Raw genomic sequence first — 27,948 nt, 5'->3', positions numbered from 1 at the left:
GGCTAGAAAGCCATGGGAGAACAGAGGATTGCATTAGTGTGCATGAAGATGGAAAAACAGCCTATGTTTTCTAAGCAGAATGCTGACAAGGCCATGGAAAGGGAAACAGAAGTGCTAAATGCACAGACGTGCTCTGGTTAGATCTTGCAGGCACATTACAAAACTTGCTTCCTTATCTCTCCCTAACTGGTGACCGGTATGAAGCTAGCCTTGAGCTTAAAACAATCTGGAAAATGCAGCAGATACCTCTGAAGCAGAAATGTGCATTTACCAGGACTCTGGCATCAAAACCTTCACTACACCTAGTTTGGCCAACTAGATCATTTGTGAGTTGCAAATTTGAGTGCAGTTTAGGATAAGGTTTTTAATCTACTGCTATTTACTAGATTTACCGTAATAAAACTTTATAACTAGAATTCCACTATTTGGTATGTTGTGGGGCTCCTTCTGCATGACCATGAGTCACAAATAGGACAAATGAGGGTCTTTATTGGTCACAAAGACATGAGGATACCTAGTTATAGAAATCTCATGTAATGTCTCATTTGTTTCTCAGCAGATTTGCCAGACAAACCTGAGTCCTACAATTTCTGACTTATTAATTCTTCCTCAGTAACATCCCCTTTCACCATTCTTACTCTGCTTGTCAATTTTGACACATGCTGTTGACAATAAAGAGTAGAACAAGGGAAGTAGCACATCCTTTCACAATTTTTATTGTTATTAGGTGATATGAATAAGAACAGATTAATATTTTTACACTGCTTCTTCCATAAAAGCTTTGTCACCTTGATCAATGAGCTCATTTTTTCTCTCCCCTCCAGATCAGTCTGGGGAGGGGAGGGCCACCCAACCAACAGGACTGCAAATTGTATACCTTCTTCACAATCTGTTCCTATGAAGTCTTCATTACACTGCTCATTTTCTGCACATTCTCCAGTTAATGGATTGCAGTTCTTAGTGCCATTACAGGCGCAGTTTATACTGCAATCAGGACCATAATACCCTGGTGTGCAAGCTGCCAAAAGAGATTTCAAAGATCAATTATAACGGCATATTAAAATGACCATAATGTTTTTGTTTTTTTAAAAAAGCAGGATGGTCAAAATTACATAATAACATCTCCTCGCTGCTCTGCAAAAAACTGAACAGTCTTATGAAACAACTGTGTGACACAAACCTTAGGCCAGTCCCCTGATGACCCAGAAACCAATTAGGGGTGGATGGAGTGTCATCCAATCAGGAGGAGGATGTTAAAAGTTAGAACCTGACAGTCTGGGCTTGAGTACCTGTGAGAGCTGAGATAGGGCTTGTCTGTCACTTAGGTTTAGATTTAGACAAAGCTTGGAAACTGTCTACTTCAGGATCAGTTCAAAGCCTGGTTAGGGCTGCCTTTTGGGTTAGCTAGGCAGGGCAACCTGGACTGCTTCCTATCTCTTGCCTTCAACCACAAATGTAAAGACATGCTACAGAATATGTGAATAAGTTTGTGGAACAGTCACCACCTATTCAGTGTACAACAATTTGGGAATCCCTGGTCTGAAAGAAGTGTAAACTGAAGCATCTTTTGAAGCTTCAGTGGGTGCTCAGTAATCATTTCAAAACAATAGGTCTATCACTAGCTATTAATCATGATAGCTAATAGCGAACCTCCAAATATGGAGGCAGTGTACCCAGAATACCAGTTGGTTAGGTACAAGAATGGAGGAGGGCTTGTGAGCTTCCCAGAGGTCATTGGGCTAGCCACTATAGTATGAATAGAAAAAGAGTGATTCATTTATATAATGGGTTAATTAATCCCTGTCACAGGATTCCACAAGTGTGGCATACTGTTACATACCAGTTTTCAAATATGCTGTATAGAGATTTGCAAATGATCCCCTGACAAATACCAGACGCTTTGCAATCAGTGTTATGTACGTAGCTCTTATCCTTTGAACTCCAGTGCAAAGACTTCCTTTGTCTCTACAATGCTGAAATGCATCATGCAATGATATGTGGGTGACTTCTTTAGTGTTGACAATGCCAATGAGGTAGTAGCCACCAAACCTGATGAAATCTGTACTTTCTAGAACACAAGCAAAATTAGTTTGGATAATACATCATTTGAAGGACTTCTGTGCCAATCAAACATTAAGCCTAGGCAGATGAAAATAAGCTGCTGGAGAGAGACTGAGTAACATAAAAGAAGGAGTGTTTCCAGCTATCCCATCCCTTGCCTGCCTTATAAACTTCTACAGGAAAGGGACTATGAGCAACATCGTGGGAGGGGTGTTCTTAGGACTAATGAAAATGTGAAGCTCCTTGATACTTTTGAAATTGGATGCTATGTGTAGTTTATGTAATCTTGTTGTATTTATAATATTGAAATGTGGGGTTTTGTCTTTTGTGTTTTTTGCTGTTATGAATGTTTACTATGTCATTATTTTGCTATGTTATTGTGAAATTGTTTTTGTAGTGTTTGTTTTAAATGTATCCCTGTTTCTTTGTTGTGTCGCTTTGAGCATGTTTTTTTGTGGAAAGGCAGCATACCAATAAAATAAATGAATGAACAGAGCAAAAGGGGAAAATATAAGTGCCATGAATTATATCAGGAATCTGGCAATTTCCCCCCTTCAATTCAGAAGGCAATGTAGGAAAAGTCCCACTTACCTAGAACAGAAAACACAATAAACCCAAATAACACAGGTACAGGATATTTGGAGACATGGTAGACCCTACAAAATGAGTCAACCTTGCCAAATTTCAGACAGGTAGCTCAGAGTTTTTGGGATAATTGCCTGTACAGTTTACTTTTTAAAAAATTGTTAAGACTATACTGTTGGTTGAGTGTCAAAACTACAGAACACCCGGCTCCCTGTCTCTCCCTGTAGGGTTTCCCCTTGCTGACTTAAGGCTAGTTCTGTCCTTAGGGGACAGTTGGTGAACCAATGCCTACGCAACCACTCACATATTTTGTATTTTAATAAAGTTGTGGCCAAATTCATGCCAAAAACCCAAAACAAAAATTATGTCTGTGGTGTGAATTATTTGAGGGGTGGTTTGGGGACCTCGACACGCAATGCTAAGTAAAATCTGATTATGCAAGTAATTCAGATCCCACAAGAAAAGCTGATCCTAACTTACTGGGCTAGCAATTTGGGTTAAAAAAAAAGAGTTGTACTTTTTATGCACAAAGTATTGGTTTTAATTAAATTTCAGCAATTTGTGTATTAGGGTAGCCATACTGAAATTAGCATGGAAGTCTTCTTAAAATTTAACTATCTTATTGTATGTCTTCTAATGTTTTACATAAATCAGTAGTAGTATTTCACATTACCCTCTTCTCTTTTCTTGCAAACCCACGATTTTTTCCTGTAACAACTAGTTTCTGGCATTGTACCTTCGGGAACATTTAGCTGCACACAGCAATTCCAGGAGAACGTCCATGAATCATTACGTAACCTCAATTTTTAGAAACAGTCACACAGAAAAAGCTTCGTTATTTTGAAAATGTATTTACAAACTTTAATAGTATTCAATGAGTTACTATTGCCCATTTGCATTCTATTAAGGGCTACTTCACAAAGTACCTTGTTAAGAAAACAAAATATTGCATATAAATATGTGAAAACATAATGCACATACACATATGGAAAAGCATGAAACATACACATGGTAAATACATAATTATGTATGACTACAGTTAGCCATAACATCCCATTATATGATGTGTGAAACTGCCCAAACTTTTGCTTTCTGTTCCATAGTCTCCTGGTTTACACAACACAGAAAGCCAAAAATTTGGCTTAGTGTGTTGTCCAAACTTGGGCTCATGGTACAGAAGGAAAAGGGCCAGAGAAAAGAAAAGCAGCTGCAAGCTGCATGTTTGTGTGGTCATCGTAAGCCAGTTTCCTGTACCATGACATGTGAACCAGGGCAGTAAGTAGTGCAGCTAGTGGTCTCCTGGAATGAGTATCAGAAATACCACAGAGCAGATGGAAGCAGCAGAATTAAGCAACAGAAAGGGTAAATTAAGGGTAAATTCTAACACGTGCTTTGAACACTTCGTAAATACGTTTGAGGGGGGAAACCCACATTTCAAATTCCTCTAATGAGTCTTTGAATTTGGCAGCTTCAAGCATCATGTTAGTATCACACAACAAAAACAACATTCAGCAATGTAAGCCTACCAGGATTTTATACTGTTTCCCCAGTAGAGCTACTTTACGTTTCAGAGGGAGCATGGGGCTGATCATGAGCCTTAGAACTATTATGATATATTTATTTATATGCAACCTTTTTTCCCTGAGGGGACTCAAGGATGCTTACAGATAAAAATAAGAACTGCCAATATCATCAGCAATTTGAAAAATTAAACATTGATAAAATTATAAACTATACACACAAATAAAATCTATTAAAACATTACCAACTATTACAATAAAAACAACAAATTGTCGCTTTTTTGTGTTGAATATATGCTATATGGTAACTTATGCACCTAATAGGTATCTAAAGCCATTTGCACACAACAAATAGGAGCCTACACAACACAAAACACTGTAGCTGTATGTAGGTTTTATTTTATTTAATTTTTATCTTATATTTTGGAAATTTACATCCAGGTGTTTTTTCTTTAAATTTTTTTGGGGCCCCCAAAAGAGTGGGGCCCTAAGCTATAGCTTGTTTAGCTTATACGTAAATCCGGCACTAAAGGAGGGGGTTTCAAAGTCTGGGAGCAGCCTGGGACATTCAACTTTGTCGTAAATTTCAGAGTGTGTGTGCTTATTCTTGCTGGCAGCAGCAACTGTGGGCCTCACTCAACTTACCATTTTAAATCTCTGCTTGAAAGGTTTGCCTTTGACCACTCCAAATGGGTACAAAATACATTACCATGAAGACCAATCCAATAGACTCCTCTTGGCAATATAGTAAGAAGTGAATCCTAAATAATTTAAAAGGTAGAACACCTATGAAAGAGTAGTGTAGAAATGGGGGACATATATTTTACAAAAACTTGTATATCAGCTTAAAACCACCCCCCTAAACTGGCATTTCCCACTGAAGTTGCTGCATGGCATATCCAAAATCATATAAGTAAATATATATTATGTGAAAACACAGGCTTATACCAGCTCGTTTCTACTAGTTATCCAGAGAAGGTCTGTGTCTGTATATCGTCTACACATATCTCTTGCATCTAACCATGTGCTTTCTGTTGCTTTGGGGAAGTAATAACAGCTGCCATGCCAGTACACCCAGCCACCTTCAACTGGACATCTCCCACCAATCAAGGTCCCTGAAATGTAAACACATACATACAGGGTGAATTGTTTCCAGGTAAGCCAGCCTAAACATTATATGTAATACTATGTTTCACTACCTATGTAGACCAAACAAATAAGATACATATCAAATCTCACAGCTAGGATCAAAGAAACATGCTGCAAGCCTTATTGACTAGGCCAGTGTTTCTCAACCAGTGTGCCTCCAGATGTTTTGGGACTACAACTCCCATCATTCCTGACCACTGGTCTTGCTAGCTAGGGATGATGGGAGTTGTAGTCCCAAAACATCTGGAGGCACACTGGTTGAGAAACACTGGACTAGGCCCACCTCACAAGATCAGGTTCCACCAGTGTGCACTTTTCAGGTACCACAGAGCCTACAGCTGTCTTCTCTTCCATCACTGTGCTAAAGTGGAACCCTTCTTGTTAGCAGTGAAATAATATGAAAGTCAAACAGCAACGTGCAACCTCTAATCCTGGAATGACTGCTAGGAAAATAGAAACAAAAGTGGGCACTATATTCCCTGAAACCATCTGATATGAGGCACCTTCATTTATATAAAATTATCTGAAAAACTAACCCTTCTTCACAATTATGGGCATTCCTCAACTATTTTGGAAAATGCCAAGATTTACTAGTAAGCAAAAGAAATTAGGGAAAAATGGATCTTTAATTTTTGAGCTAAATGTCAGAAAGCTTGTTTTGGACATTTTACCCAACACAATAAAAACTGCCCTTTATTGACAAATTACAGAAATCAAGCAAGCTCATTTATATCATTCACTCCCTACAATTAATTCCAAAGTATCACTACAACACATGGTATTATAAAAAAAATAATTAGCACTCATTCTGATTTGATTAAGAAGTAGCTGACTTTCTTCCAGAGTACAAATATAAAGCATCTGCCTCTTGCAAGAAACAATTAAATTGTGCAATTGCCAATGATATTTTTTTTGCCCATGATCAGTTTTATTTGTTGTAAAAACTTAATGCTGTTATTTTCCACACTGTCTTCAAAAGGAGGATACTGGATTATTGCCAAATGATTATTGCCAAATGATTTGTTGAATTTTAAGCTTGTTATCCTACAACATAATTAATAATCTTATCCTACAATCTTTATCAAATCCTTGATACCTTGAGTGACGTCTGAATGCTATCTCTATTCTCTGATTTTTTAATATAATTCAAGTACTGTACTGAGCTAATCCATGACTTCAAAAGGCTACCAACCTTTCCTTCCAACCTTGTGAGTAACAAATAGCAGTGTTATTACTTCACTTAGCTATATCCTGCTTGCATTTTGATCTGGATTTACATTTCAACTTCACACCTTTCAAAGAAATAGGATTGATTCTATATACTTAAAGGAATTTAATTTCAGCTGAAACCAGAAAAGGATCATGACCATTGTTTGATATTCCTACAACTTTTGTCATAATGTGGATTCTCATATTTATGGGAGCAGAAATTTTTAAGAAGAAGCAGAGAAAGGGGTTCCCAGATCACCTTTTTCGCAAGTGAAAGTAGGGTCATTTTTGCTGCAAAACAAGCTGTCACCACACAACCCTGTATAGGGGTTGCATGGCACATCATCACCACACTTGCGGCATATTTGTTCACAGTTCTCCCCAAATCTTCCACCGACACAATCTACGAAAGATGTAAAATGTTATATTACAGTGAAATACAAGAATGACTTCCAAAAATTCACATGGTAATAACCATGCTAGGTGTAGGCTACATCTGTGGGTAAATCTGGCTACAGCTGCATACTAAATGGATTATGAAAAGACAATTTTATTCAAAACCCAATTTTAGGACAGGGGACATGATGTATAATAATAATAATAATAATAATAATAATAATAATAATAATAATAATAATAATAATAATTTTATTATTTCTACCCTACCCATCTGACTGGGTTGCCCCAGCCACTCTGGGCAGCTTCCAGCATATACAGAAACATAATAAAACATCAAACATTAAAAACTTCCCAAACAGGGCTGACTTCAGATGTCTTCTAAGGGTTGTATAGTTACTTATCTTCTTAACATCTGCTGAGAGGGTGCTCCACAGGGTAGACACCACTACCTAGAAGGCCCTCTGCATGCTTCCCTGTAACCTTGCAGTGAAGGAACTGCCAGAAGGCCCTTGGAGCTGAATCTCAGTGCTTGGGCTGAAAAATGGGGGTGGAGACGCTCCTTCAGGTATCCTGGGCTGCGGCCGTTTAGGGCTTTAAAGGTAAGCATCAACACTTTGAATTGCACTTGGAAATGTAGTGGGAGTCAATATAGGTCTTTCAGGACTGGTATTATATCGTCGCAGCAGCCGCTCCCAGCCACCAGTCAAGCTTCTACACTCTGGATTAGTTGTAGTTTCTGAGTCACCTTCAAAGGTAACCTCACATAGAGTGTTTTGCACTAGTCCAAGGGGAAGATAATCAGGGCATGTACCACTCTGGTGAGACAGTGCGCAGGCAGGTAGGGTCTCAGCCAGCATACCAGATGGAGCTGCCCTGGACACAGAATTAACTTGCGCCTCCATGGGCAGCTGTGAGTCCAAATGACTCCCAGGCTGCATACCTAGTCCTTCAGAAGCAAAGTTACTCTATTCAGGACTAGGGAATCCCCACACCTGCTTGCCCCCTGTATCCCAGAAGCAGTACTTCTGTGTTGTTAGGATTCAACCTCAATCCGTTAGCTGCCATCCATCCTCCAACTGCCTCCGGACACTCACACAGGACACTCACACACCTTCACTGGCTCCAATTTAAATGAGAGGTAGAGCTGGGTATCATCCACAAACTGTTGAACACCCAGCCCAAACCCCCTGATGATCTCTCCCAGTGGCTTCATGTAGATGTTAAAAAGCATGATTGAATCATCCAAACATGAATATGACATAGAATTTAGTATCTACCAGAAAATAGTATAGCAAATGATGGCACATATTTGTTATGCCCACATTCATTATTCTTTGTCTCTTTGTTGTCTTTGCCCACTGCGACTATTTAGTTAAGGGTGCCCAAACTAAAGCCCGGAGGCCGGATGCGGCCCAATCACCTTCTAAAAGGTAAAGGTAAAGGGGCCCCTGACCATCAGGTCCAGTCGTGACCAACTCTGGGGTTGCGGCGCTCATCTCGCTCTATAGGCCGAGGGAGCGGCGTTTGTCCACAGACAGCTTCCAGGTCATGTGGCCAGCATGACAAAGCTGCATCTGGCGAACCAGAGCAGCACACGGAAACACCGTTTACCTTCCCGCCGGAGCAGTCCCTATTTATCTACTTGCACTTTGATGTGCTTTCAAACTGCTAGGTGGGCAGGAGCTGGGACCAAGCAACGGGAGCTCACCCCGTCGCAGGGATTCGAACCGCCGACCTTCTGATCAGCAAGCCCTAGACTCTGTGATTTAACCCACAGCGCCACCTGGGTCCCTATAAGTCCGGGAATCAGCATGTTTTTACATGAGTAGAATGTGTCCTTTTATTTAAAATGCATCTCTGGGTTATTTGTGGGGCATAGGAATTCATTCTTCTTATTTTTTTTCAAAATATAGTCCGGCCCCCTACAAGGTCTGAGGGAAAGTTTGCTGACCCCTGATTTAGATGGTAAACTCTTTAGAGCTACAAGCTTCTTTTACTTCTATATTACATATATCTGAAGCATCCCCTCAGAATGTAGAAACCACTGCCTCATTTAGGATGGCCCAGTGTCACTTTCTAATTAATAGGCATGCACCCATCCCAAATTTGTTTTTAATAAAAATAATACAGACAAACCACTTGCATTTGAGTTAAATTATATAAATTTCAGCAAAGAGATAAAAGCAAATAATTCTGCACATACTTGTACTGCATACCTGATTTAATCCAGGTTTTCACACTTTTGTCCCTGGTATTGTATATGCTTAGACCAGTGTGTATCATGAAATCTTTCCCTGCTTCTACCACTCCAGTACATGTTGACAAGGCTAAACAGACTTGTTTAGCCTCATTTAAAGTAGAATACCTGGGAGCTTTTCCATCAGGTAGGTAAAATGCTCTTCCAATGAATTTGGTAAAGAGATCAACATCTGTTTAAAATAAAAGGAACAGTCAACTTAAATGAAATGTATAAAATATGACTGCTCCTAATTATTGTGCAGATTAGTGATGTGCAAGTGCAACCTGCCAGTTCACAAATGAACAGATATACTCTGATTTAAGTGCCCCAAACTAGAGCTACTGTTGCAACAGACAGACTAACAAATAACAATGCATTGTTATGTCTTTTTCACCAAATTAATTTTTTTCTAAAAGATTCCCCTTTTCATTGGTACAAATGTTTGTCTTGTCAAGGACCTGAGCTTTCAGAAGTAGTACATATTTACACACAAATGATTGCAGTGCCAAAATCAAGAATTTGAATGGCCACACAAGTAATACTGATAATTAATTTAAGGATTGTACTTAGAACTACACTGAAAGGTATCTGAAATGTATCTAGAAAAGTCTGTGCTTTTGGACTGTGTTTAGTGGGACCACCTAGAAGTAAAGAAGTAAATGTACAGTGGTACTTTGGTTCTCGAATTTAATCCATTTTGGGAGTCCGTTCGACTCCCAAAATGGTATAAAAACAAGGTGCGGCTTCCGATGGGCTGCAGGAACTTCCTGCACTCAATTGGAAGCCACAGAAGCCGAGTCGGAATTTCAGCTTCTGAAAAATGTTTGCAAAATGGAACACTCACTTCCGGTCTGTGGTGTTCGGGAGCTGATTTGTTCAGGAGTCAAGCCGTTTGACAACCAAGGTACAGTACTATTAAATTGATATGTGAGTGTTTTAAATGTATGGATCGGGATGTGTGGATATGGCCTGCAGCTTTTTCTTATTTTAATGTATTTTTTAAAATAAAATGGTGAGTGTGATATGTCAAGAGTATATTTTAATGAAGAAAAGTGGGACAGAAATCACAAATAAAATTAATAATAATATGCATACTTGTGAGTCAAATTCACTGAAATCAGGAGGGCTGCAAGGCCAGAGAAAGTCAATAGGTTTTAAGAGAGCTAAAGGAGGTATGATAGAGTTGTTACAACTCATTACATATTGTCATTTCCTGTCCAGTGCTGATCTGGCCAAACAGATTTCACATATTTTTGAAGCACTATCATCTGTTTGATGAGGTGATGCTGATAGCAATATTGACAATGGGGACAAACCACAAGAAATAACACAACTATATCACTTCCAACTCTTGGGGGGGGGGAGACATAGTTTCTAGCCAGAGTCAAGTTGTGCATCTGTTTCTGAGAGACAAAAACAACTTATTAATTTACCTTGTCTCTTGCAAATCCATTTTCTGCGAAGAGAACAATCAATCACAGAAAGATATCTCTTGAAAGCAACTCCACAATCAGAAGCAGATTGTGTATATCTTCTGTTTTGCCTAACCACCCTGCCAGTAGTTAAGAAGGAGAGAAAAATGTACAGGTTCCTATTAATTAAACCATTCCTTAAGGCTTGCTCTATTTCAACAATACTACGGGAAGTTTTCAAAACCACACAGTAATCTTGGGCAACAAACTTCAATTGCATTCTAAAATTAGCAACCTGAAAAACCATATAAAGATTTAAGGCTGGTTCAATCTGAGAAGAAGGGTTTTTTGGAAGCCATATCCAGTATAAAAATTGAGGCTATGAGATCCCTGCCTTTCTTGGGCAGGAGGAAGAGACAACCCATTCTTTCAGTGTCTCATGCTCACTTATGCCAGAGAATGACAAACTGCCCTGAAATTGCCATAAATTATCCATTCAGTTTGGACAATGATATTTTAACTTCGTGTATGAACAAGCCTTTTGCCCATGTGACAACTCCTTCACAATGTAAACATTCAAACCTGTAAGTCAAAACATGAAACTGCAATAACTGATTTTGAACCAAACCAAGATATTAAATCATAGTTTGAATTTGGTTTAATATACTATCTTGTGCTAAAGATGATAACCATAGTTTCTAGGGTCAGATGAAATGGGAAACCATGGTTACCATAATTTGAGATTTTCTAATTTGGACTGCTTGCTCCACAAAGAATTAAGAAGCTTAAAATGTGGCTGAAAGGCTTGTTCATAACTTGACTTAATACACTGAATTGACAGTCATAGTGGGTTTAGAGACTTGAAAATCAGTGAGATCCTTACTGAAACGTAAAGAACCTCTGAATACCTTCTTAAAATAAAGAGCAGGTACTAGAATCAGAATATATCACATGATCATTTTTTCTGTTGAGAGAATGGACTTTACTAATGCTCTGAAAACAATCTTTTCTGCTAATATTGGACTATATTAGAAAACATCTCACCATGCATTTTGAAAGACTGAAGTTGTGTTATCTACCCAAATATATTGATATGTCCGCTTACTGAAGATCAAACCAATCCAACTGTCATCTCCTTTATACTGTACCCACATCTGAAATATGAATAATGAATAAATAAATCTGAACGTTCTTTATGGTGTAGGAGTAGAATAGTTTAATTATAAACCAACATTCAGAAAATGGAAAAGTCCTAAAGCCTATTTTATAGCAAGAATCCTAAAACCTTATATCCAAACAACATTTAATCATCCTTTGAATCAACTTTCCAACACATAAAAACCTCCTTTAATAGGTACCGCATGTCTAGTTTAGATAATGGTGGTATATGCTTTTAAATAATAATTTAAGAGAGAAAACTGAAGTAAGCACATGTATTACAAAGCTCCAAATCTCTTCAGATAGTAGCATTGCTAACATAGATCAGTTTCTCTCAGCTGCAAGGAAGCTTTCTAAAGCATTCATAGTCACTGTAAGAGCGCTGTATAAGGGTTCTCTCCACCACTTTCTATAATATGTCCAAAATACTTCTGTTCTTGTTAGGTAACTAATGCTGCAGTTGTAACCAGAAGTAACAGTGGCTCGCTGGAGACACTACAGTGGCACTGCTGGAAAAAGAAAGACCCACACAACTGGCTTGAAGAAGCCACACACACAAATCATAATCACATGATATAGTAAACTGGGGAAGTATCTCCCATGTTGGGTAGGTATCTGAATTGCTTAAATCTGAATGGAGAAACACCTGCAATCTGTATGGCTTCTAAAATGAACAAAAGAAAAAGGTCACAGAATTGACCTAATTAAGTCTAATTCACAAACCAGCCCCTATCCAGTATGAGAAGGATATAAAGCAATTACCACCCCCAGGTCACAAATAGTACCTTTTCATGACTGTTTGTAATTTTAACTAGGTCTGTTCCCTTAAATCCTTGGCATGCAATCCTGGCATCGGTCCATGTGGCTGTTTTTGTGTGTTCCACATAGTAACATGACTTGGAATAATGGTACCACTGGGGCTTCTTTGGGCACGGATTTGTGAAAGCTTAAAAACCAATACAGTAAGTTGTAATATAACTTTGAAACCACAAGATACACCTGCAAATCTATGTAATTTAATGCATTGCTAGCGTGAGCAAACCATACTAAATTTATAAAGTAAAAAAAGGACCCTTGGAGGGTTAAATCCAGTCAAGGCGACTACAGTATGGGGTGCGGCGCTCATCTCGCTTCAGGCCAAGGAACCCGTGTTTGTCCACAGACAGCTTCCAGGTCATGTGGCCAGCATGACTAAACCACTTCTGGTGCAACGGAAGGCATAGTAATTGTAGTACCTTTGTACGGTAGCACTTCAGAGAGCGCCACCTAGTGAGTTTGTGGCTCAGTCGCTTAAGTTACTATTACAGCAGCAGTTTCCTGTATCATTTAATTTTATTTACACAGATAACTAATGTTGAGGTAAATAATAAAATTTTAACAGAAAGATATTAGTAAATGAAAACCAAAATTTCAGTAGTTGGTAGAGGAGTTAGAGTGACTTCTACAGAGTGGCTGACATAAATTAAAGGAGGTACTAAAAGAAAGGCAGAGAAAGTCACATAAAATGAGAGAATAAAAAAGGAAAACCTTTGTCTAGAAACTGTCATATTTTGTACCTTTTGCATTACATGCTGGCTCTGGGGAGTCCAAGGTACACTTGGTAGGGCCAGTGGCTACACATTCTCCATTAATCGGATGGCAAGGTAAGTTATTGGCACACTTTTTGCAAGTGAATTGACAATTTGTTCCAAAAAATCCAGGACTGCAAACTAGAATAAAATTTGAGAATTAAAACAGCAAAAGAATAAACTAAAAACCGGATTATCAAGTACATTTCAACATTTGACTTTTACTATGAGCTGTTCCAGGTATGCAAATAGAACCCAACTTGCTCAGCACTTCCAAAGTATATTACCATTGGTTGGCTCCAGGTTAATATTACTAATATGTAAATGCATCTTTATAGAAAAGTTAGGTCCCTCTGTATTCACTGGGGCATACTCGCTCCCAAGTGTGCATAGGATAGTCACCTTAGTGTATATTTAGTTCTTTTCCTAAATGTGAAAAGGTGATTCACAAACTGAAGATAGGGCATTATTATTATTATTATTATTATTATTATTATTATTATTATCCCATATTAGATTTGGGAAGAAACATGAAGAGAGGAGAGAATGACTTGCCATCTAGTGAGCTATAAATGTGGGACTTGGGGGCTCACCAGTCAGTCTTCCAACCACTATGCTACACTAGAGCTCATTAATTGTGGATTGAATGAAAAATAGCTTATTTGATAGAGAAGTTTAATTTTATCTGAAAGAGGCTATGATTTATTTATTTAATGTATTTCTACCCCAACTTTTGTCCCATAAGAGCAAAATAGTAATTAATGCTTTGATGTTGACATCACCAAAGCTGTAAACTCCTGACCTAGCTGGACATATTTACTTTTGGAACCAAACAGTAAGATTAAAAAAACTAAAACATTACATAAAATTTAATAAGCTCTCTTATTTTTGGATCAGAGTACTTTGGATAAGTTGGCAACACTGAAAATGCCATAACAAGAAAGAGATGTACGTAGGAGCCAACAGTATGCACCTGCCAGTATGCACCTTAGCTTAAGAGGCATTTCATAAGATCAGGAAAAAGATAGTTTGATAGCCACAGCCACATTGTTATAGATAAGTGTATAGATAAGTTGCTTTAAGTGACTCACCAGACTTCACATATAGGATGTCATGTGCATCAAAGCTTTTGAATGTATGCGTTCCACTAACCATATAATAATGGCCTTTTGATAAAACTATACCAGTACAAGTAGTTTTCTCAAAAACGCAATCCTCTTCAGCATCACTGAAAGTATAGAACGTTTTTGGCAATATGTTTTGTCGTTGTGGTATAATGTGACCTTTGTATTCGTGGAATATATTCATTGCTGTCCAAAGAAAACAACCATAGACTGTGATTTTTACCATCAATTCAAACATTAAGATGATATAAGAAGAGCCTATTGGATCAAGCCAATGGCCAATCTGGTCCAGCATCCGATTCTTACAATGGCCAACGAAATACCTGTGGGAAACTTGTAAGCAGGACTTGAGAGCGACAGAACTCTCCCCTTGTGTGGTTTCCAGAAATTGGTATTCAGAAGTACAGTATACTGCTTCCAACCAATATAGCCTCCATGACAGCTAAGAGTCATTGATGAGACTTTTCCTCCATGAATTAGTCTAATACTTTTTTAAGCCATCCAAACTGTGACCACAGTTTAACTATGCTCTGCCTACTGTAATTCTAGTACATAATTTTATAAACTTCCATCATGCATTGCCACCTCTTACTCGTCTTTTTTCCTCTAACCTAAAAAGTCTCCAAATGCTGCAACCTTCCTCCAAAGAGGAGTTGCTCTACCCCTTTGATCTGGTTGCACTTTCTGAACCTTTTCCAACTCCACAGTATACTTTTTGAAGTGAGGTGACCAGAACTGTACATAGTTTTCCAAATGCAGTAACACTACATATTTGTGTAACAGAATTATACTCCCTAGTATGGAATTTGCCTTTTCCATAGGTGCCATACTCTGGACCGATGTCTTCCTCAAGCTATCTACTACAACCCCAAAGTCTTGCTCCTGATTAGTCACTGCCAGATCAGACTCCATGAGTGTATATGTGAATTAAGATTTTATTTGTCCAACATGTACCACTTTCCTCTTGTTTACATTGAACTGCATTTCCCATTTTCTGCTTCCTCCTACTTAACAAATTCCTGATCCACAAGAGGATATCGCCTCTTACCCTGTGACTGCTGAGCTTACTCAGGTGTCCTTGGGAGGTACCTTCTTGAAAGCTTTTTGAAAGTCCAAGTACACTATGTGTATTACATAAGATCAAGCTTTCTCAAGGACACCAAGATATCCAGCAAGTATCATACATATACTACATAAGGGCTTGTTCTTGAAAACAGTTTGGAAGCTTCAGATGGTACAGACCTCAGTGGTCCAAATGTTGATGAGAGTGAACATGCAAAACATTTTACTATGTTCTTGACTAATCTGCTTACAAATCATTTACTATGATCTTCATTAACCTGTCCTGAATTCCAATTCACTTATGAATTCAAACTGCTGGTCATTATCTCCTGAATTCCTGCAAAGCACGTTATTTCACTGTACCACCCTCTCCTGGAATTAAGATTCTAAGTTGAAGTCATGCTTTGCATTTCCTCAGCCATAGAAATGAGATGAGGAAGGTGAAGGGGAAAAGGGTTATTCATTGGTGGCCCTTACACTGTGGAACACTCTTCTGAGAAAAGCAATTTTTCCTGGCTTTGTTTTGCCAGCACGTTTTTCCAAAGATGTTCAGCTGTTGTTATGGCAACATGAAGTAATTTTGTTGTTGATTGCTCGGTGTTGGAAATCCAATACTGATGTTTAAGGTGGGTTTTCTTTCAAGTTTTCAAACTATACAGGAAAAGGCAGTGCGTACTGTATGTAATAACCTAGCTATTATTATTCATCTTCTAGTAATATCCGAATAGGATTATTGCATCCAGGAGCCACAGAACCATCAACATCTTATTGTATTCCTTACCACCCTTCTCCACAAGGTCCCAGGACAGACTACATCATATAAAAACACAATCCAACTGAAAGAATAAAAAATCCTTTAACTCCCAAACAATAATTCCACATAACACATTGCAGAGAGGACAACATTAAGTAGTGGGATGAATCTTTAGAATAATCTTTCTTTTCCCTCAGTGAGAGACAGTACTGAATAGGAAGAATATAAAAGAAGAAAAGGGAGCAAGAAAAATAACAATAAGCTAATACTTACATTCTTGTCTTTCACATATAAAATAAAACTTCTCAGAGCACTTTGCTGATTGCAGCAGTGGCTTATTTTTGAGAAGATAACCACAGCCATCAACCGGGTCCCCTTCTATATTTAACCTAAAAGGAGAGGCAACATTTTGAACTAGAGATAGGAAGAGAAAAATATTCATACTAATTTTTATAACATAATCTGTTATATCACACATCAGTATGCAGAATTCTGGAGGGTCACTTTGAGAGCACTGCCACATTAGAAATAATAATAATAAATAAGGCAGGTAGCCTCTGAAAAAAAGAATGTTGCAGTGCAGAATATACAGGGTTCTACCAAGTTAGCCATGTTCATTATGCTCCATTCCATTTCCCTACACAGTTTTCTAGTCGTCATCTTCCTCCATCCCTCAACATTCTCAGTTTTCATATGGCTGGAGTTCCCACCCTTTAGGATTTTCTCCTAAAGATAGATAATTAGATAGATAGATAGATAGATAGATAGATAGATAGATAGATAGATTTATATTTTTTACTTCTGACAATCTTAGGTGATCTATTATTATTGTGGACTCACTCACAGTGACTCTCCGCTCCAGGGAGCAAGGCCTAAGCCAAGAAGGTGAACTGGACAGGACAATCTGGGATTTTAAAAATTGGCCACAACTTTATCTATTCCAGATGTAGGTTGGATTTGGGTTAGGTATTGGGTGTATATCCCTTACAACTCTCATGCTGGAGGGCTGTCGCATGACAGGGTCAAGCCCAGGATTAACAGGTCCTCCACAAGCCGCAGGTCTATAGGGATTACATTCCCAAGCTGCCCATATGCCAAATGCCTTGGCTTTTGGACAAAGATTTCCTTCCTGTTGTTGCACAGCTCTGAGGTAGGGGTGATTCACCACTTTCACACACACCCCGCGCAGACCCACTGCAGACCCTTGGGACAGACACAGACAACTTTTACCAGGTCTCAAGCCCAGCTCACTTTGCCTGACCAGATTGGCCAGGATTCAATAAACAGATGTCGGGAAAGCCTGCCACTCCCCCAGCGGCCAGCCTAGGAGTTTCCCAATGGCCAACTGCCTAACCCAGATGTTGCTCTTGAGGGTAAGCATTTGGAGTGACGGGTTGCACCAGCCACCCAGCCTGTAACTGGGCAAGCAGCCATTATCATTATTATCATTTTAATATTTATTTATATCCCGCCTCAGAAACAGCTAAAAACATAGAAAAAACAGTCATTTAAAACATTTAAACATCAATAGAACATGAATGTTTAAATACTAACTGTGAAAGAATATATATCTGTACGATTTATTCAAACATACAGATCATTATAAGAAAAGCATCAACACCAGCTTTTTTCTTAAAAACAGTCAGTTCCCAAAAGCCTGTTGGAACAAGAAAGTCTTTGCCTGCCAGCAGAAGGAGAACAAATTGGAAGTCAGTCTAACTTCTCCAGGAATGGAGTTCCAAAGTCTGGATACAACCGCTGAGAAGGCCCTGCATGCTTCTTGTGGATGGATGGTGCTGTTCTGGCTACATAAGGATAGGCATTTGAAGAATGAATTTGCTATTAGTATAATGGACTACTTCTTACAACACCTAAGGCAGTAACAAGTGTTCCTTCCTTCAAGCACCAGAGGAAGCTCAAACCCACTTGAGTACATCTTATATCCAAGGGGGAAGTGACTAGTTCTTCTGCTTCATGTTACCATGCTGATCATACCACATCCTAATAATTTAAATAATTTTTGTAAAGTTCAAAGTATCTAAAGCCATGGTTGGAGAAAGTATGCTTCTAGAGATCTTCCAGTTCGGAGCCGCCATGGCGAACAGCAGTTCCCGCGATAAAGGACGCTGGGTGTGTTAAGGATAATTTCAGAGTAATTATCCTTGCAAGCAGGGGATGCAGAGTGCATAGGACTGCACGTATCGGTAACTCTCCAATGCAGTCACCATGAGCGGCGTTTCCTCTGTTTTTTAAGAGAGATATGATATGAATTTGGACTTTAAAAAGAGACATGTTCTGGAAGAAGGAGACAAGATAATCTGCTAAATGAATCAGCCTTTGAGTGCCAATGTCTTGATCTGGAGAGGACTATCGCCGTAACCGGATTGGAAGGTAGGTAGACGGAAGCCTTTGTTTCTTCTCTATACATCCACTACTTCATTTTATGATTTGGCAACCCTTCACTGAAGAAAGAAAAATAATTTCTAATGGAATATAATTATTAATGCATTGCGGAATGCAAGAGGGAATCAACAAAAACTTAATAATTTTCACAGACTAATTGAAAGAGAGGAACTGTGTGGAATGTGGAATGTTTTGTATACCCCCCTAATGAGGACCCTGACTTTGATTTATTACGGCTCGGGAGAGATGCCAGAGATCAAAGAGAAATGCTGGAAGTCAGCCCGGAACAAGGCTAGATGCCAAAGGAAGATGGTGGAGAGGATTGTGCAGTAAGAATTAAGTTCTCAGAGTGCGGGGGGGGGGGATGGAGGGAAATAATGGATTGCAACAGGAAAGGAAAGACAAACGTTAAAAGATATTCCACACAGAAAGTTACAAGATATAAGCCCCTCTGGCAAATTAACGGATATGGAACAGTTAAATACAAACAAAAGTCATTACATCAGTGGCTGCGAAGATAAAGGAATAACATTGGAATGGTATTATTTGGATTAAATAAGAATAGACGGAGGAGAAGGAACAACAACAGCATCTCCCCAAGATCAGAACATGGGAAGTCACCCAAAAATGCTGAATTTGGAATGGAATAATTGGCTTTTTAAATTGTATTATGATTTGGTATTGTATCAATGTGGCTTATATTGGATTATTATTAATGAAAAATTAATAAAAACTATTATAAAAGAGAGAGAAAGTATGCTTCTAAATACCAATTGCTGAAAGCCACAGGAGGGGAGAGTGCTCTTCTGCTCAGGTCCTGCTTGTGGGTTTCCCACAAGCATCTGTTTGGCCACTGTGAGAACAGGATGCTGGGCCTGATCCAGCAGGCTTTTCTTACGTTCTTAAATTATTAACAATTAACTTCAATAAGTACATATCCATACACTGAAAACTGCTCAGTAGGTATTTCAGGGGCATAAGTAAAAAGTACCTCCAGTCCCATTCATAAAAGGCAATAAAATGTGAACATCTTACCAATTTATATTAGTGTTCACATTCGTTCCATCTCCCCACTGCCAACGAGACGTCTCTGAATGCCATTTCATTCCTACCCACATTTGTTGATTTATCATTGTTTTCAGCCATTTCTGGAGCAGAACACAACATAGACATAATTAGCATTGTTAAGATCTGATGGTGTGATCTCAATATACTCCATGGGTGAAACTGCATACACATCAGGGGATAAGTATGGCTCAATTCTCCCTTTGAACAAAAAGAAAAGGGTTGACAGCACCTCCTCTCCATCACTCCACCTAGGTATCAGGCACAATGTGGCAACCATTACTTGAAATAAGAGAACTGATACGCATCTCACATGAAGCCATTTGCCTGTTTTCTTCCTCCCCAGTATCTCACCCAACAAGTGACTTCTGACTACAGCAAGAGTATGGGAGGGAGAGAAGAGGGCTTTATATACTGTATATATTTAACACTCCTCCCTCACGGTACAAACAAAATCTCCCCCTTGAAATAAAAGTTGAAGTGCCATTTGCAAAAAGGTAGATTTTTAAAGTGCCCACTGAATTTTCTTTAAGCAAGTAAATGTTATTTACCACCTTCAGCACTCTTGAATAGAAAGGTGACCAACATTGTATAGGGTCTTTCTTTTCTTTTTTTAAGATTCTAACCTTTTCCTCAAAGCTTTGCAACTCAAGTAGATGTGTGCCTTTAAAATGTGTGCATAGCTTCTGTGCTTCACTCCATGCCACTTTTCTTTTTTCTTCTATCAAGTAGCATTTTCCTCTCCAGTACCACCAACCATCACCAAAGGGGCATCTTAAACTGTACAAGCCTGACACACCATCAAAAGAAAAAACAAATGCAAAAACTATTACGGTTTTCCATGTTTTGTTGCTTTTCATAGTCTAACATTCCTTTGTATCTTTTGCCAAGTGAGTATTTTCAGAGTGGGTAGACAGTTGTTCATTATATATAAGGCAGAATCTTCCCATTAACTTCCAATAACTGTCAGTGATAAGCTTACTCTGTACAAGTGATGGTTTGCAAATCAAGATCCATCCTCAGGGGCACATTCTCCCTTTCCCTCCGTCCACACATCAGGATGCATTGTTTTATCCTGTTCTTTTAATTACATTATTTTTCAGATACTGCTTTTGTATGTTTTTATGTCATCAATTTTAAGCTACATTTTGCAAAGCTTTGTTTTCAAAACTCTTAAATGAATAAATAGGGGTTTTTAAAAGAAAGAAAGAAAGAAAGAAAGAAAGAAAGAAAGAAAGAAAGAAAGAAAGAAAGAAAGAAAGAAAGAAAGAAAGAAAGAAAACCCACTTACCAAAAGGACATGAACCTACATGCTCAGATGCAACACAAACAATGGGACTTTCACATATTCCTGAAACAGGGTGGCATGGTTTGCCCCAATGACAGGGCCGGCATTCAGCTTCACACTCTGGCCCATAATATCCATAGTCACATGCTTAAAATAAAATAAAAGTAATATAGCAGTATGGAATGTTCAAAGTGTTTCACATACATTATCTTGTTGTAACCTTTACAACAGCCCTGCTAGGTAGGTCAGTGTTATTATTTCCATACCTGAAGTTGGAGGAAAGGTTTGCCTAAGGTTAGAGCCTAGTTGGGACTCAGCTAGGTAAAGGTAAAGGGACCCCTGACCATTAGGTCCAGTCGTGACCGACTCTGGGGTTGCGCGCTCATCTCGCATCATTGGCCGAGGGAGCCAGCGTACAGCTTTCAGGTCATGTGGGTAGCATGACAAAGCCACTTCTGGCAAACCAGAGCAGCACATGGAAACGCCGTTTACCTTCCCGCTGTAGCGGTTCCTATTTATCTACTTGCATTTTGACGTGCTTTCGAACTGCTAGGTTGGCAGGAGCTAGGACCAAGCAACGGGAGCTCACCCCATCACAGGGATTCAAACCGCCAACCTTCTGATCAGCAAACCCTAGGCTCAGTGGTTTAACCACAGCGCCACCTGGGTCCCTTAGGGACTCAGCTATACAGCTACAAATAAAAAGTTTTAAGTGTGTTTTATGTGCAATATACAATATGACAATAGATGGCGATGGTGAGCCTTATGGAAAAGTCATTGTATTTTTTTAAAACTTTTTTTAAAAAAAGCATTTTCAGAATGTTTTTTATATGCGTGTAGATTCCACCTCAATTTGGAATTCCTGAGTCATAAGCTCAGCTATCCCCAACAATTAAACACTCATGCTGAAAGACACCCAGTTTTTGTCAGTGTTTTTCTTGAGCCTGATACTGCCAAAAAGCCAGTTCTGTTCATTTCAAGCAGAAGCAGCTGTGCATACCACTGACTGGCTAGGGGCTTGTGCTAATATACTCCCATTTCTACATTCTCTGCAAATCAACTTAAAAATATTTTTTTACAAACTTTGGCACACATATGCAGAGTGAGGGAGAAGGTACAAGTGGTAGATTTGTTAGGGCATCCTGTAATCACAGGGTTGGGTTACAGCTCCATTCCTGTTGATGAAGGCAAGAGCAAAACACTCTTTGGGAAGTGAGTGGCTCCCATTTAGTTTTGCAGAGCCACTAAATTTGAAAAGTCATTGGAGTATCACCAAGGATAAGAAACAACAAGAACTAAAGAGCCCATTTCCTGCATAACCATAAGTAGTAGTACTTAACTACTACTAACCTATATAGGGACTAAGCTACAACCATAACAGAAAAGAAAAAGCATAGAGAAAAGAATCAGTTGCCGTCCCTATTAGGGAGAGGCCCCAGAGACAAAACTCTCTTCGGATAAGTACCAACTGTACTATTTACAGTGGGCATCAAGCGGTCACTGGGTTGGGACATATCACAACTTTCTCCATTAGGCTATGTCTCAACAGCAACAGATTAGAGCTTTAAAGCCGGTTAAAGAACCTTGAGACCAAAGATGATGTCCATTGAGGCAAATAAGTCCATTTTATAATGTCTGGCAAATGTGCTATGCAAGGACCATGAAGCCACCCTGCAAATCTCTGACAGTGGCGCATTAGTAGAAAAGGCAGCTGTTGTTGCAGCAAACCTGGTAGAATGCGAGGATAGGAAGAGGAAGATTTTTATTGGTCCCTTTTCTGATTTTTTTTTCAGATGAAGAAAGCAGGGAAGAGAAGAAGCAAAGAAAAAAAAGTAGGAACGACATTTCTGAGGGAAGCAATCTGAGTAAGCTGTGAGGAGAGAATGGGCTGAAGAGGGGAGGAAATCAGCCAAGTTGAAAGAACTAAGGTACAAACAGAGGAGGTAAAGAGGGAAAACCCTGACCATGTGAAGAAAAAATGAAAAATGAAGATTACTGCTTTGCACAGGCAGGGACAGAAAACCTCAGTAAGTGGGAGCTGCCTACTTTCCAAAGAACTTTTCTCTCCTGCCTTCATCACCAGGAATGGAGCCATAGCCCAACCCGGTGACCGCATCATGTCCACTATAACTGAAGATGTTAAACGAATGTTTGTGAGCAGTGCTTTTTCTCTTTAAAAATGTTTAGGGGTACTCTCATTTTCCTACTTACCGTATATTAAAATACTGCCCCTAAATGAGGCCAAACTTAGATTCACAAAATGGTTAGGGGTATGCGTCCCCCCAGAAAAAAACACTGTTTGTGAGTATGCTTTAAAGCATTTGGAAGAGGCAAAAAGAAAGAAGAAATCAGTGTTCAGTTGAGGGGGTATACTGGATGAGTAAAAGCAGGAACAAGCAAATATCACACCTGAGGGGAAAACCAAAACAAAACCGTATTCTTTGTTGTACTTAAACATCTGCAGGTGAAAGAAACTGGCTATTGCAAGGTGCCAGACTCTTCAGCAAGGAAAAGCATGAATGAGATTTCAAAGGATCTACAGTGGTACCTCGGTTTATGAACAGTCCGGTTTACGAACTCCGCAAAACCGGAAGTAGTGTTCCAAACTTTACCTTGGTCTACGAATGGAAGCCGAACGGTGGAAGGGCACCGATGGCGTGAGGCCTCATTAGAGAAAGCACGCCTCGGTTTAAGAACAGATTTGGTTTAAGAACAGACTTCAGGAATGGATTAAGTTTGTAAACCGAGGTACCACTGTATTTAGAATACAGAAATATCATAGAATTTTGTGTTTTCATGAGAGAGAATCTTGATACGATTCAGTATTCAATAATTCTAAACATTTAAGAAGGTACTCAAGACAATTACGACTACCTGATTTTAAAAATGTTACACTTGGACCAAATCCGCCACCAACTAATATTAAACCATTGAACAAGAAATATCCATTTTCCCACAGTCCATAGCCAAGACATCTTGACTTCAATCTAATACATTCATCCCTTGAATAATTGTAAGTAAAATTGGCTGACAAAGTTGGTTTCTCTGAGATCACTAGTGAATCCCAAAAGCCTGTATATACATCAAGGTCTGTAGGGAAGAGAGAAAAAGGTTATACTGAGGTTCATCTGCTTAATATATAAGAGCAACCAAATATTAATATCATGTATGTGATGCTTACACAAGAGGCCTCTTTAAGAAGATTGACCTCTATACGTTCTACGGCTTAATTAACTGTGATGTAGAAGTATAAAGCTAGTTTATGATACAGTTGACCCGCAACAAAGCCAGGCAAGGTCGGTTAGCACTTTGAAAAATCTATACTGAGTATATTTCTTTAAAATGTTAAAATTTGTAGACAAAATAAAGAATGTCATAACTGATATTTTAATCATCCCTATTATTGCTCACTTGTCTGCAATCAATATGCTTGAACATATGAGGGAATTCAGCTGCACTGCTCACAGATTTTTCTGTGCTCAAACCTCCACGATTTTTTATTATTATTATTCTAAACCTTTGCCCATCAACTTATGATACATGAGCCACAATGCATGTACAAACTCAACAGAAAAATGAAGACACTGAACACTGGGTACCACCATTAGACCCATAACAGCATTTGACAAGTTATGGCTTTGTTGCCATAAGATCAACTACTATTAAGCAATTGCTACTAGCATGCATTAAATCAAGACTGTAAATCCCGCAGAAATAATGCAAAGCAATTCTTTAAGGCAATCAGTCATTCAGTGCTGACATAGGTAGCAAGAGATCTAGAACTTTCTGGGGATTTCTTTAATGCCAATGTAATATATAAAAAATAAACAGAAAAAACATGTGGGACTCTTAACAAAATGATTCTGTTCAGATTTCCAACAGCTCAATTACAATCCTCTCTGTTACAACTGGGCATGCTCATTGTGCTGTTTTCGGGAACTTGCCTCATGGGGAGGGTTAAAGAGGATTTGTCTTTTGACCTTCTGCATATCTTAGCGTCCTGGTGATGTAATTCTTTCTTCTCTGAAATATTGCTTAGTATGTGACTGATTCCTGAAGGATCAGACTAAAGCACCAACTAGTTCAGCATCCTATTCTCAAAGTGGCCATCTGCAAGCAGGCCTTATTTCCACCTCTTTAAGACTTTTTTTTTTAAAAAAAGCTTTTTTTTTGGCACTTCTGCAAATCATTCATTTAACTGAGTTATGCTTAAGGGGGTAAGAAATGTACATTTTTATAAAACTACAGAGGATCTTCATTATAACAGCTGGTGAGTTTAGAAAGCTCCTGCTGACTCTTCGAATTGCTTCTGCAAACTCTATGCAATTCTCAGATTTCATCTAGGTTGCTACCTCATTTAGACGCTGAAGCTATCAGAATTTTGTCAAAATACAAATATTCACCACAGCAGATCACATGTAAATTGAGAGGCCAATGACCTAAAACTTCCCAAAAAATACAGAAAGTTTGCATTAAAAGCCTTCAGATTGAAACATATGATCTAAAACCTTATGGTCTGTTGATCATCGATCCACAGCAAAGTGTACCTAAAGATTATTTAGTGTCCCAAAACAGAGTACTATAAACTACAGTGGCACCTTGGTTTACGAACTTAACCCATTCCGGAAGTCCGTTCTTAAACCAAAACTGTTCTTAAACTGAGGCGCGCATTCCCTAATGGGCCGCCGGTGCCCTTCTACCGTTTAGATTCTGTTCTTAGACCAAGACACTATTTCCGGTTTTGCGGAATTTGTAAACCAAATCATTCTTAAACCAGACTGCTCTTAAACTGAGGTATCACTGTACTATGTTGCAACTGGTATATTGTAATTCAGGGCTTTTTTCTGTTCCAAACAAGTAGCATTTAATCCCTCTGTTGGGACAGCTGATCTTCAAAAAGTCAACAATGCTAACTCTCATTCAGTTGTCTTCTTCCCCAAATTATACATGAGCAACTTCTACATAACAATAAAGATCAGTAAACTCCGAACCTCGTCCAGCTGGTCTCTTGCACACCCATTCTCTCTTTTCAGTACAGTGAACTTTACTAATAACACCTTTGTTTGACATATCAACACATCTACGCCATTTATACCCCTTTGGGAGATCCAGCCTGTCAAAATATAAAAAAGAATTAATTAAGTAACTTCATCTGTACATGCCCATGTAATTTCTACATGATCATTACTGTTCACTGGTGACTACCAACTATTCTTTCTCCTAACTGGAATGGAGAACAGATACCCCTTTCTGGGCCAAGCTGGGAGAGTGCACTGAGAAGATAGTGCAGGCTGATGGATCATTCGGTGCACTTTCTTAACCTGTCCGGGGAAGGAATTGCCTGCTCCTCACTGAAACTGGGTGAGTAGGGTGCTTTAAAAGTGCAGATTGTGCTGGCTGACAACAGCAGGTGGGATGCACACTTACAAAACACCATTACTTCTGTTTTTAGAATGCTCCTGGCAATCAAACTACATCGTCACATGATGCATTCTGGCCCAACTGCCAGGAAATATGATCTTGCTATGAAAGAACAAAGGGTTTTTGTTGTTCTTAAAGAAGCAAGGGAGGATAAAGTTAAGCAGCTCACCACTAGCTTCTTCCCTTTCCAAACATACTTGTTATAAGATCTTTGTATCTGATATACCATAACACGCGGACCATAACACGCACTTTCCCCCTCCTAAAACGGGAGGGGAAAAGTCACTGCATGTTATGGAGCGAAAGCAGCCGATTTCGCGCTGTCCGCTCCTTTCCATTTGCCGTTGCTGTCAGCAAAGCGGAAGGGGGAAAAGCAGACAGCACGAAAAGCGGCGCTTTCCCGCTGTCTGCTCCTCCCCCTTCCCTGTTGCTGTCAGCAAAGGGGAAGGGAGAAGAACAAAAAGCGCCCCTTTCCCGCTCCTCCCCCTTCGCCGACAGCGACAAGGGGGGGGGGGGTGCAGCATCAGCCCAAAATCGGGCTGGTGTTGCCTCCGCAGCTGCCTCCGCCAGCAGCTGAGGGGAGGGGGAGGCAGCATCAGCTCGAAATCGGGCTAGTGCTGCCTCCGCAGCCGCAGCAGCCAACAGCTGAGGGTTGAGAGAAGCGGCTGAAAATGTGGTGCTGCTATTGCTGCTGCCTCTCAGCCTTTTAGAGGAGGAAAACCAGAAAAATATTTTTTTCTGGTTTTCCTCCTCTAAAAAACTAGGTGCATGGTATGGTCCGAAAAATATGGTAACCTTTTCGAGGAAGAGGTGGAATAACTTAAGGAATTGATTGGCAGTACCTTCTAGTAAGAAATGAACACTTGCACAGATGGTCTTTACAGATATTTTAGTACCAGTGGTGTGACTGGTATAAGGCAGTCATCTATATTCCTATGATTCCAGCCAGGCAAGCATTTAAGCAAGGCCACTAATGCCTATGTCTTTGGGTACCATACAAAGAAAGAAGAAGAGCTGACTAATGGTTCTCAGAGTGGGTAAAGTCCTGATATTTTCCAATACTCAGAACATACAAGTGCATAACCAAAGCCAAAGCCAGTGACATTATATGATAGGTGAGAAAATCAAGCAGTCATGCCTCAACTTTCCTACAAAGTGCAACATATTGTGATATGGTAGGAAAGCAACATGCCTGGCCCAGCCTTTAGACTTGAGCCAATAGCAAAACAATAATTTAAATATGAGTGGGAAAGGGATAAGGTTTGGCCAGATGTAGACAACAGCTTAACCCTAAATATTTATTCACTACCCTGTGCTTAGAAAAAGTAATTTTGTCATGTGTTACTTACTCATACCTCCATAACTTTCTCCAGACTCTGCCTCTACACTCTTTGTCTTTCCCTGACCTGTTCTCAGTATTTTGTAATAATAAAGGCGACTACTGATACCAAATGAGATCTGCATACAGAAGTTCCAAGTACTGTGTTTATTATCATTGATGAGTCTTTTCATAGCTGTTTGCAAACATGCA

At 39.2% G+C, this 27,948-nt stretch overlaps 1 protein-coding gene across 1 annotated transcript in view; it reads right to left on the bottom strand.

Moving 5' to 3' along the window:
* The window catches only part of LOC118080310 (uncharacterized), a 76,786-nt gene that overhangs the window by 14,241 nt on the left and 34,597 nt on the right, over nucleotides 1-27,948 (bottom strand). Inside the window, exons 19-36 of the mRNA XM_060271698.1 lie at nucleotides 25,988-26,109; nucleotides 23,871-24,086; nucleotides 21,000-21,143; nucleotides 20,335-20,498; nucleotides 19,679-19,791; nucleotides 16,514-16,629; nucleotides 14,392-14,610; nucleotides 13,289-13,441; nucleotides 12,518-12,678; nucleotides 11,619-11,728; nucleotides 10,596-10,714; nucleotides 9,140-9,352; nucleotides 6,784-6,927; nucleotides 5,115-5,281; nucleotides 4,812-4,927; nucleotides 3,320-3,444; nucleotides 1,841-2,068; nucleotides 878-1,018 (exon numbers count right to left, since the gene is read on the bottom strand). Of these exons, the coding sequence (XP_060127681.1) occupies nucleotides 878-1,018; nucleotides 1,841-2,068; nucleotides 3,320-3,444; nucleotides 4,812-4,927; nucleotides 5,115-5,281; nucleotides 6,784-6,927; nucleotides 9,140-9,352; nucleotides 10,596-10,714; nucleotides 11,619-11,728; nucleotides 12,518-12,678; nucleotides 13,289-13,441; nucleotides 14,392-14,610; nucleotides 16,514-16,629; nucleotides 19,679-19,791; nucleotides 20,335-20,498; nucleotides 21,000-21,143; nucleotides 23,871-24,086; nucleotides 25,988-26,109 (2,771 nt within the window). The remainder of the gene's footprint in view (nucleotides 1-877; nucleotides 1,019-1,840; nucleotides 2,069-3,319; nucleotides 3,445-4,811; nucleotides 4,928-5,114; nucleotides 5,282-6,783; nucleotides 6,928-9,139; nucleotides 9,353-10,595; nucleotides 10,715-11,618; nucleotides 11,729-12,517; nucleotides 12,679-13,288; nucleotides 13,442-14,391; nucleotides 14,611-16,513; nucleotides 16,630-19,678; nucleotides 19,792-20,334; nucleotides 20,499-20,999; nucleotides 21,144-23,870; nucleotides 24,087-25,987; nucleotides 26,110-27,948) is intronic.

The sequence above is a fragment of the Zootoca vivipara genome, chromosome 2 (genome assembly GCF_963506605.1).
Source record: "Zootoca vivipara chromosome 2, rZooViv1.1, whole genome shotgun sequence".
Classification (NCBI taxonomy): Eukaryota; Metazoa; Chordata; class Lepidosauria; order Squamata; family Lacertidae; genus Zootoca; species Zootoca vivipara.
The sequence above is the reverse complement of the archived record's forward strand: the minus strand, read 5'-3'. Positions and strand labels throughout refer to the sequence as shown.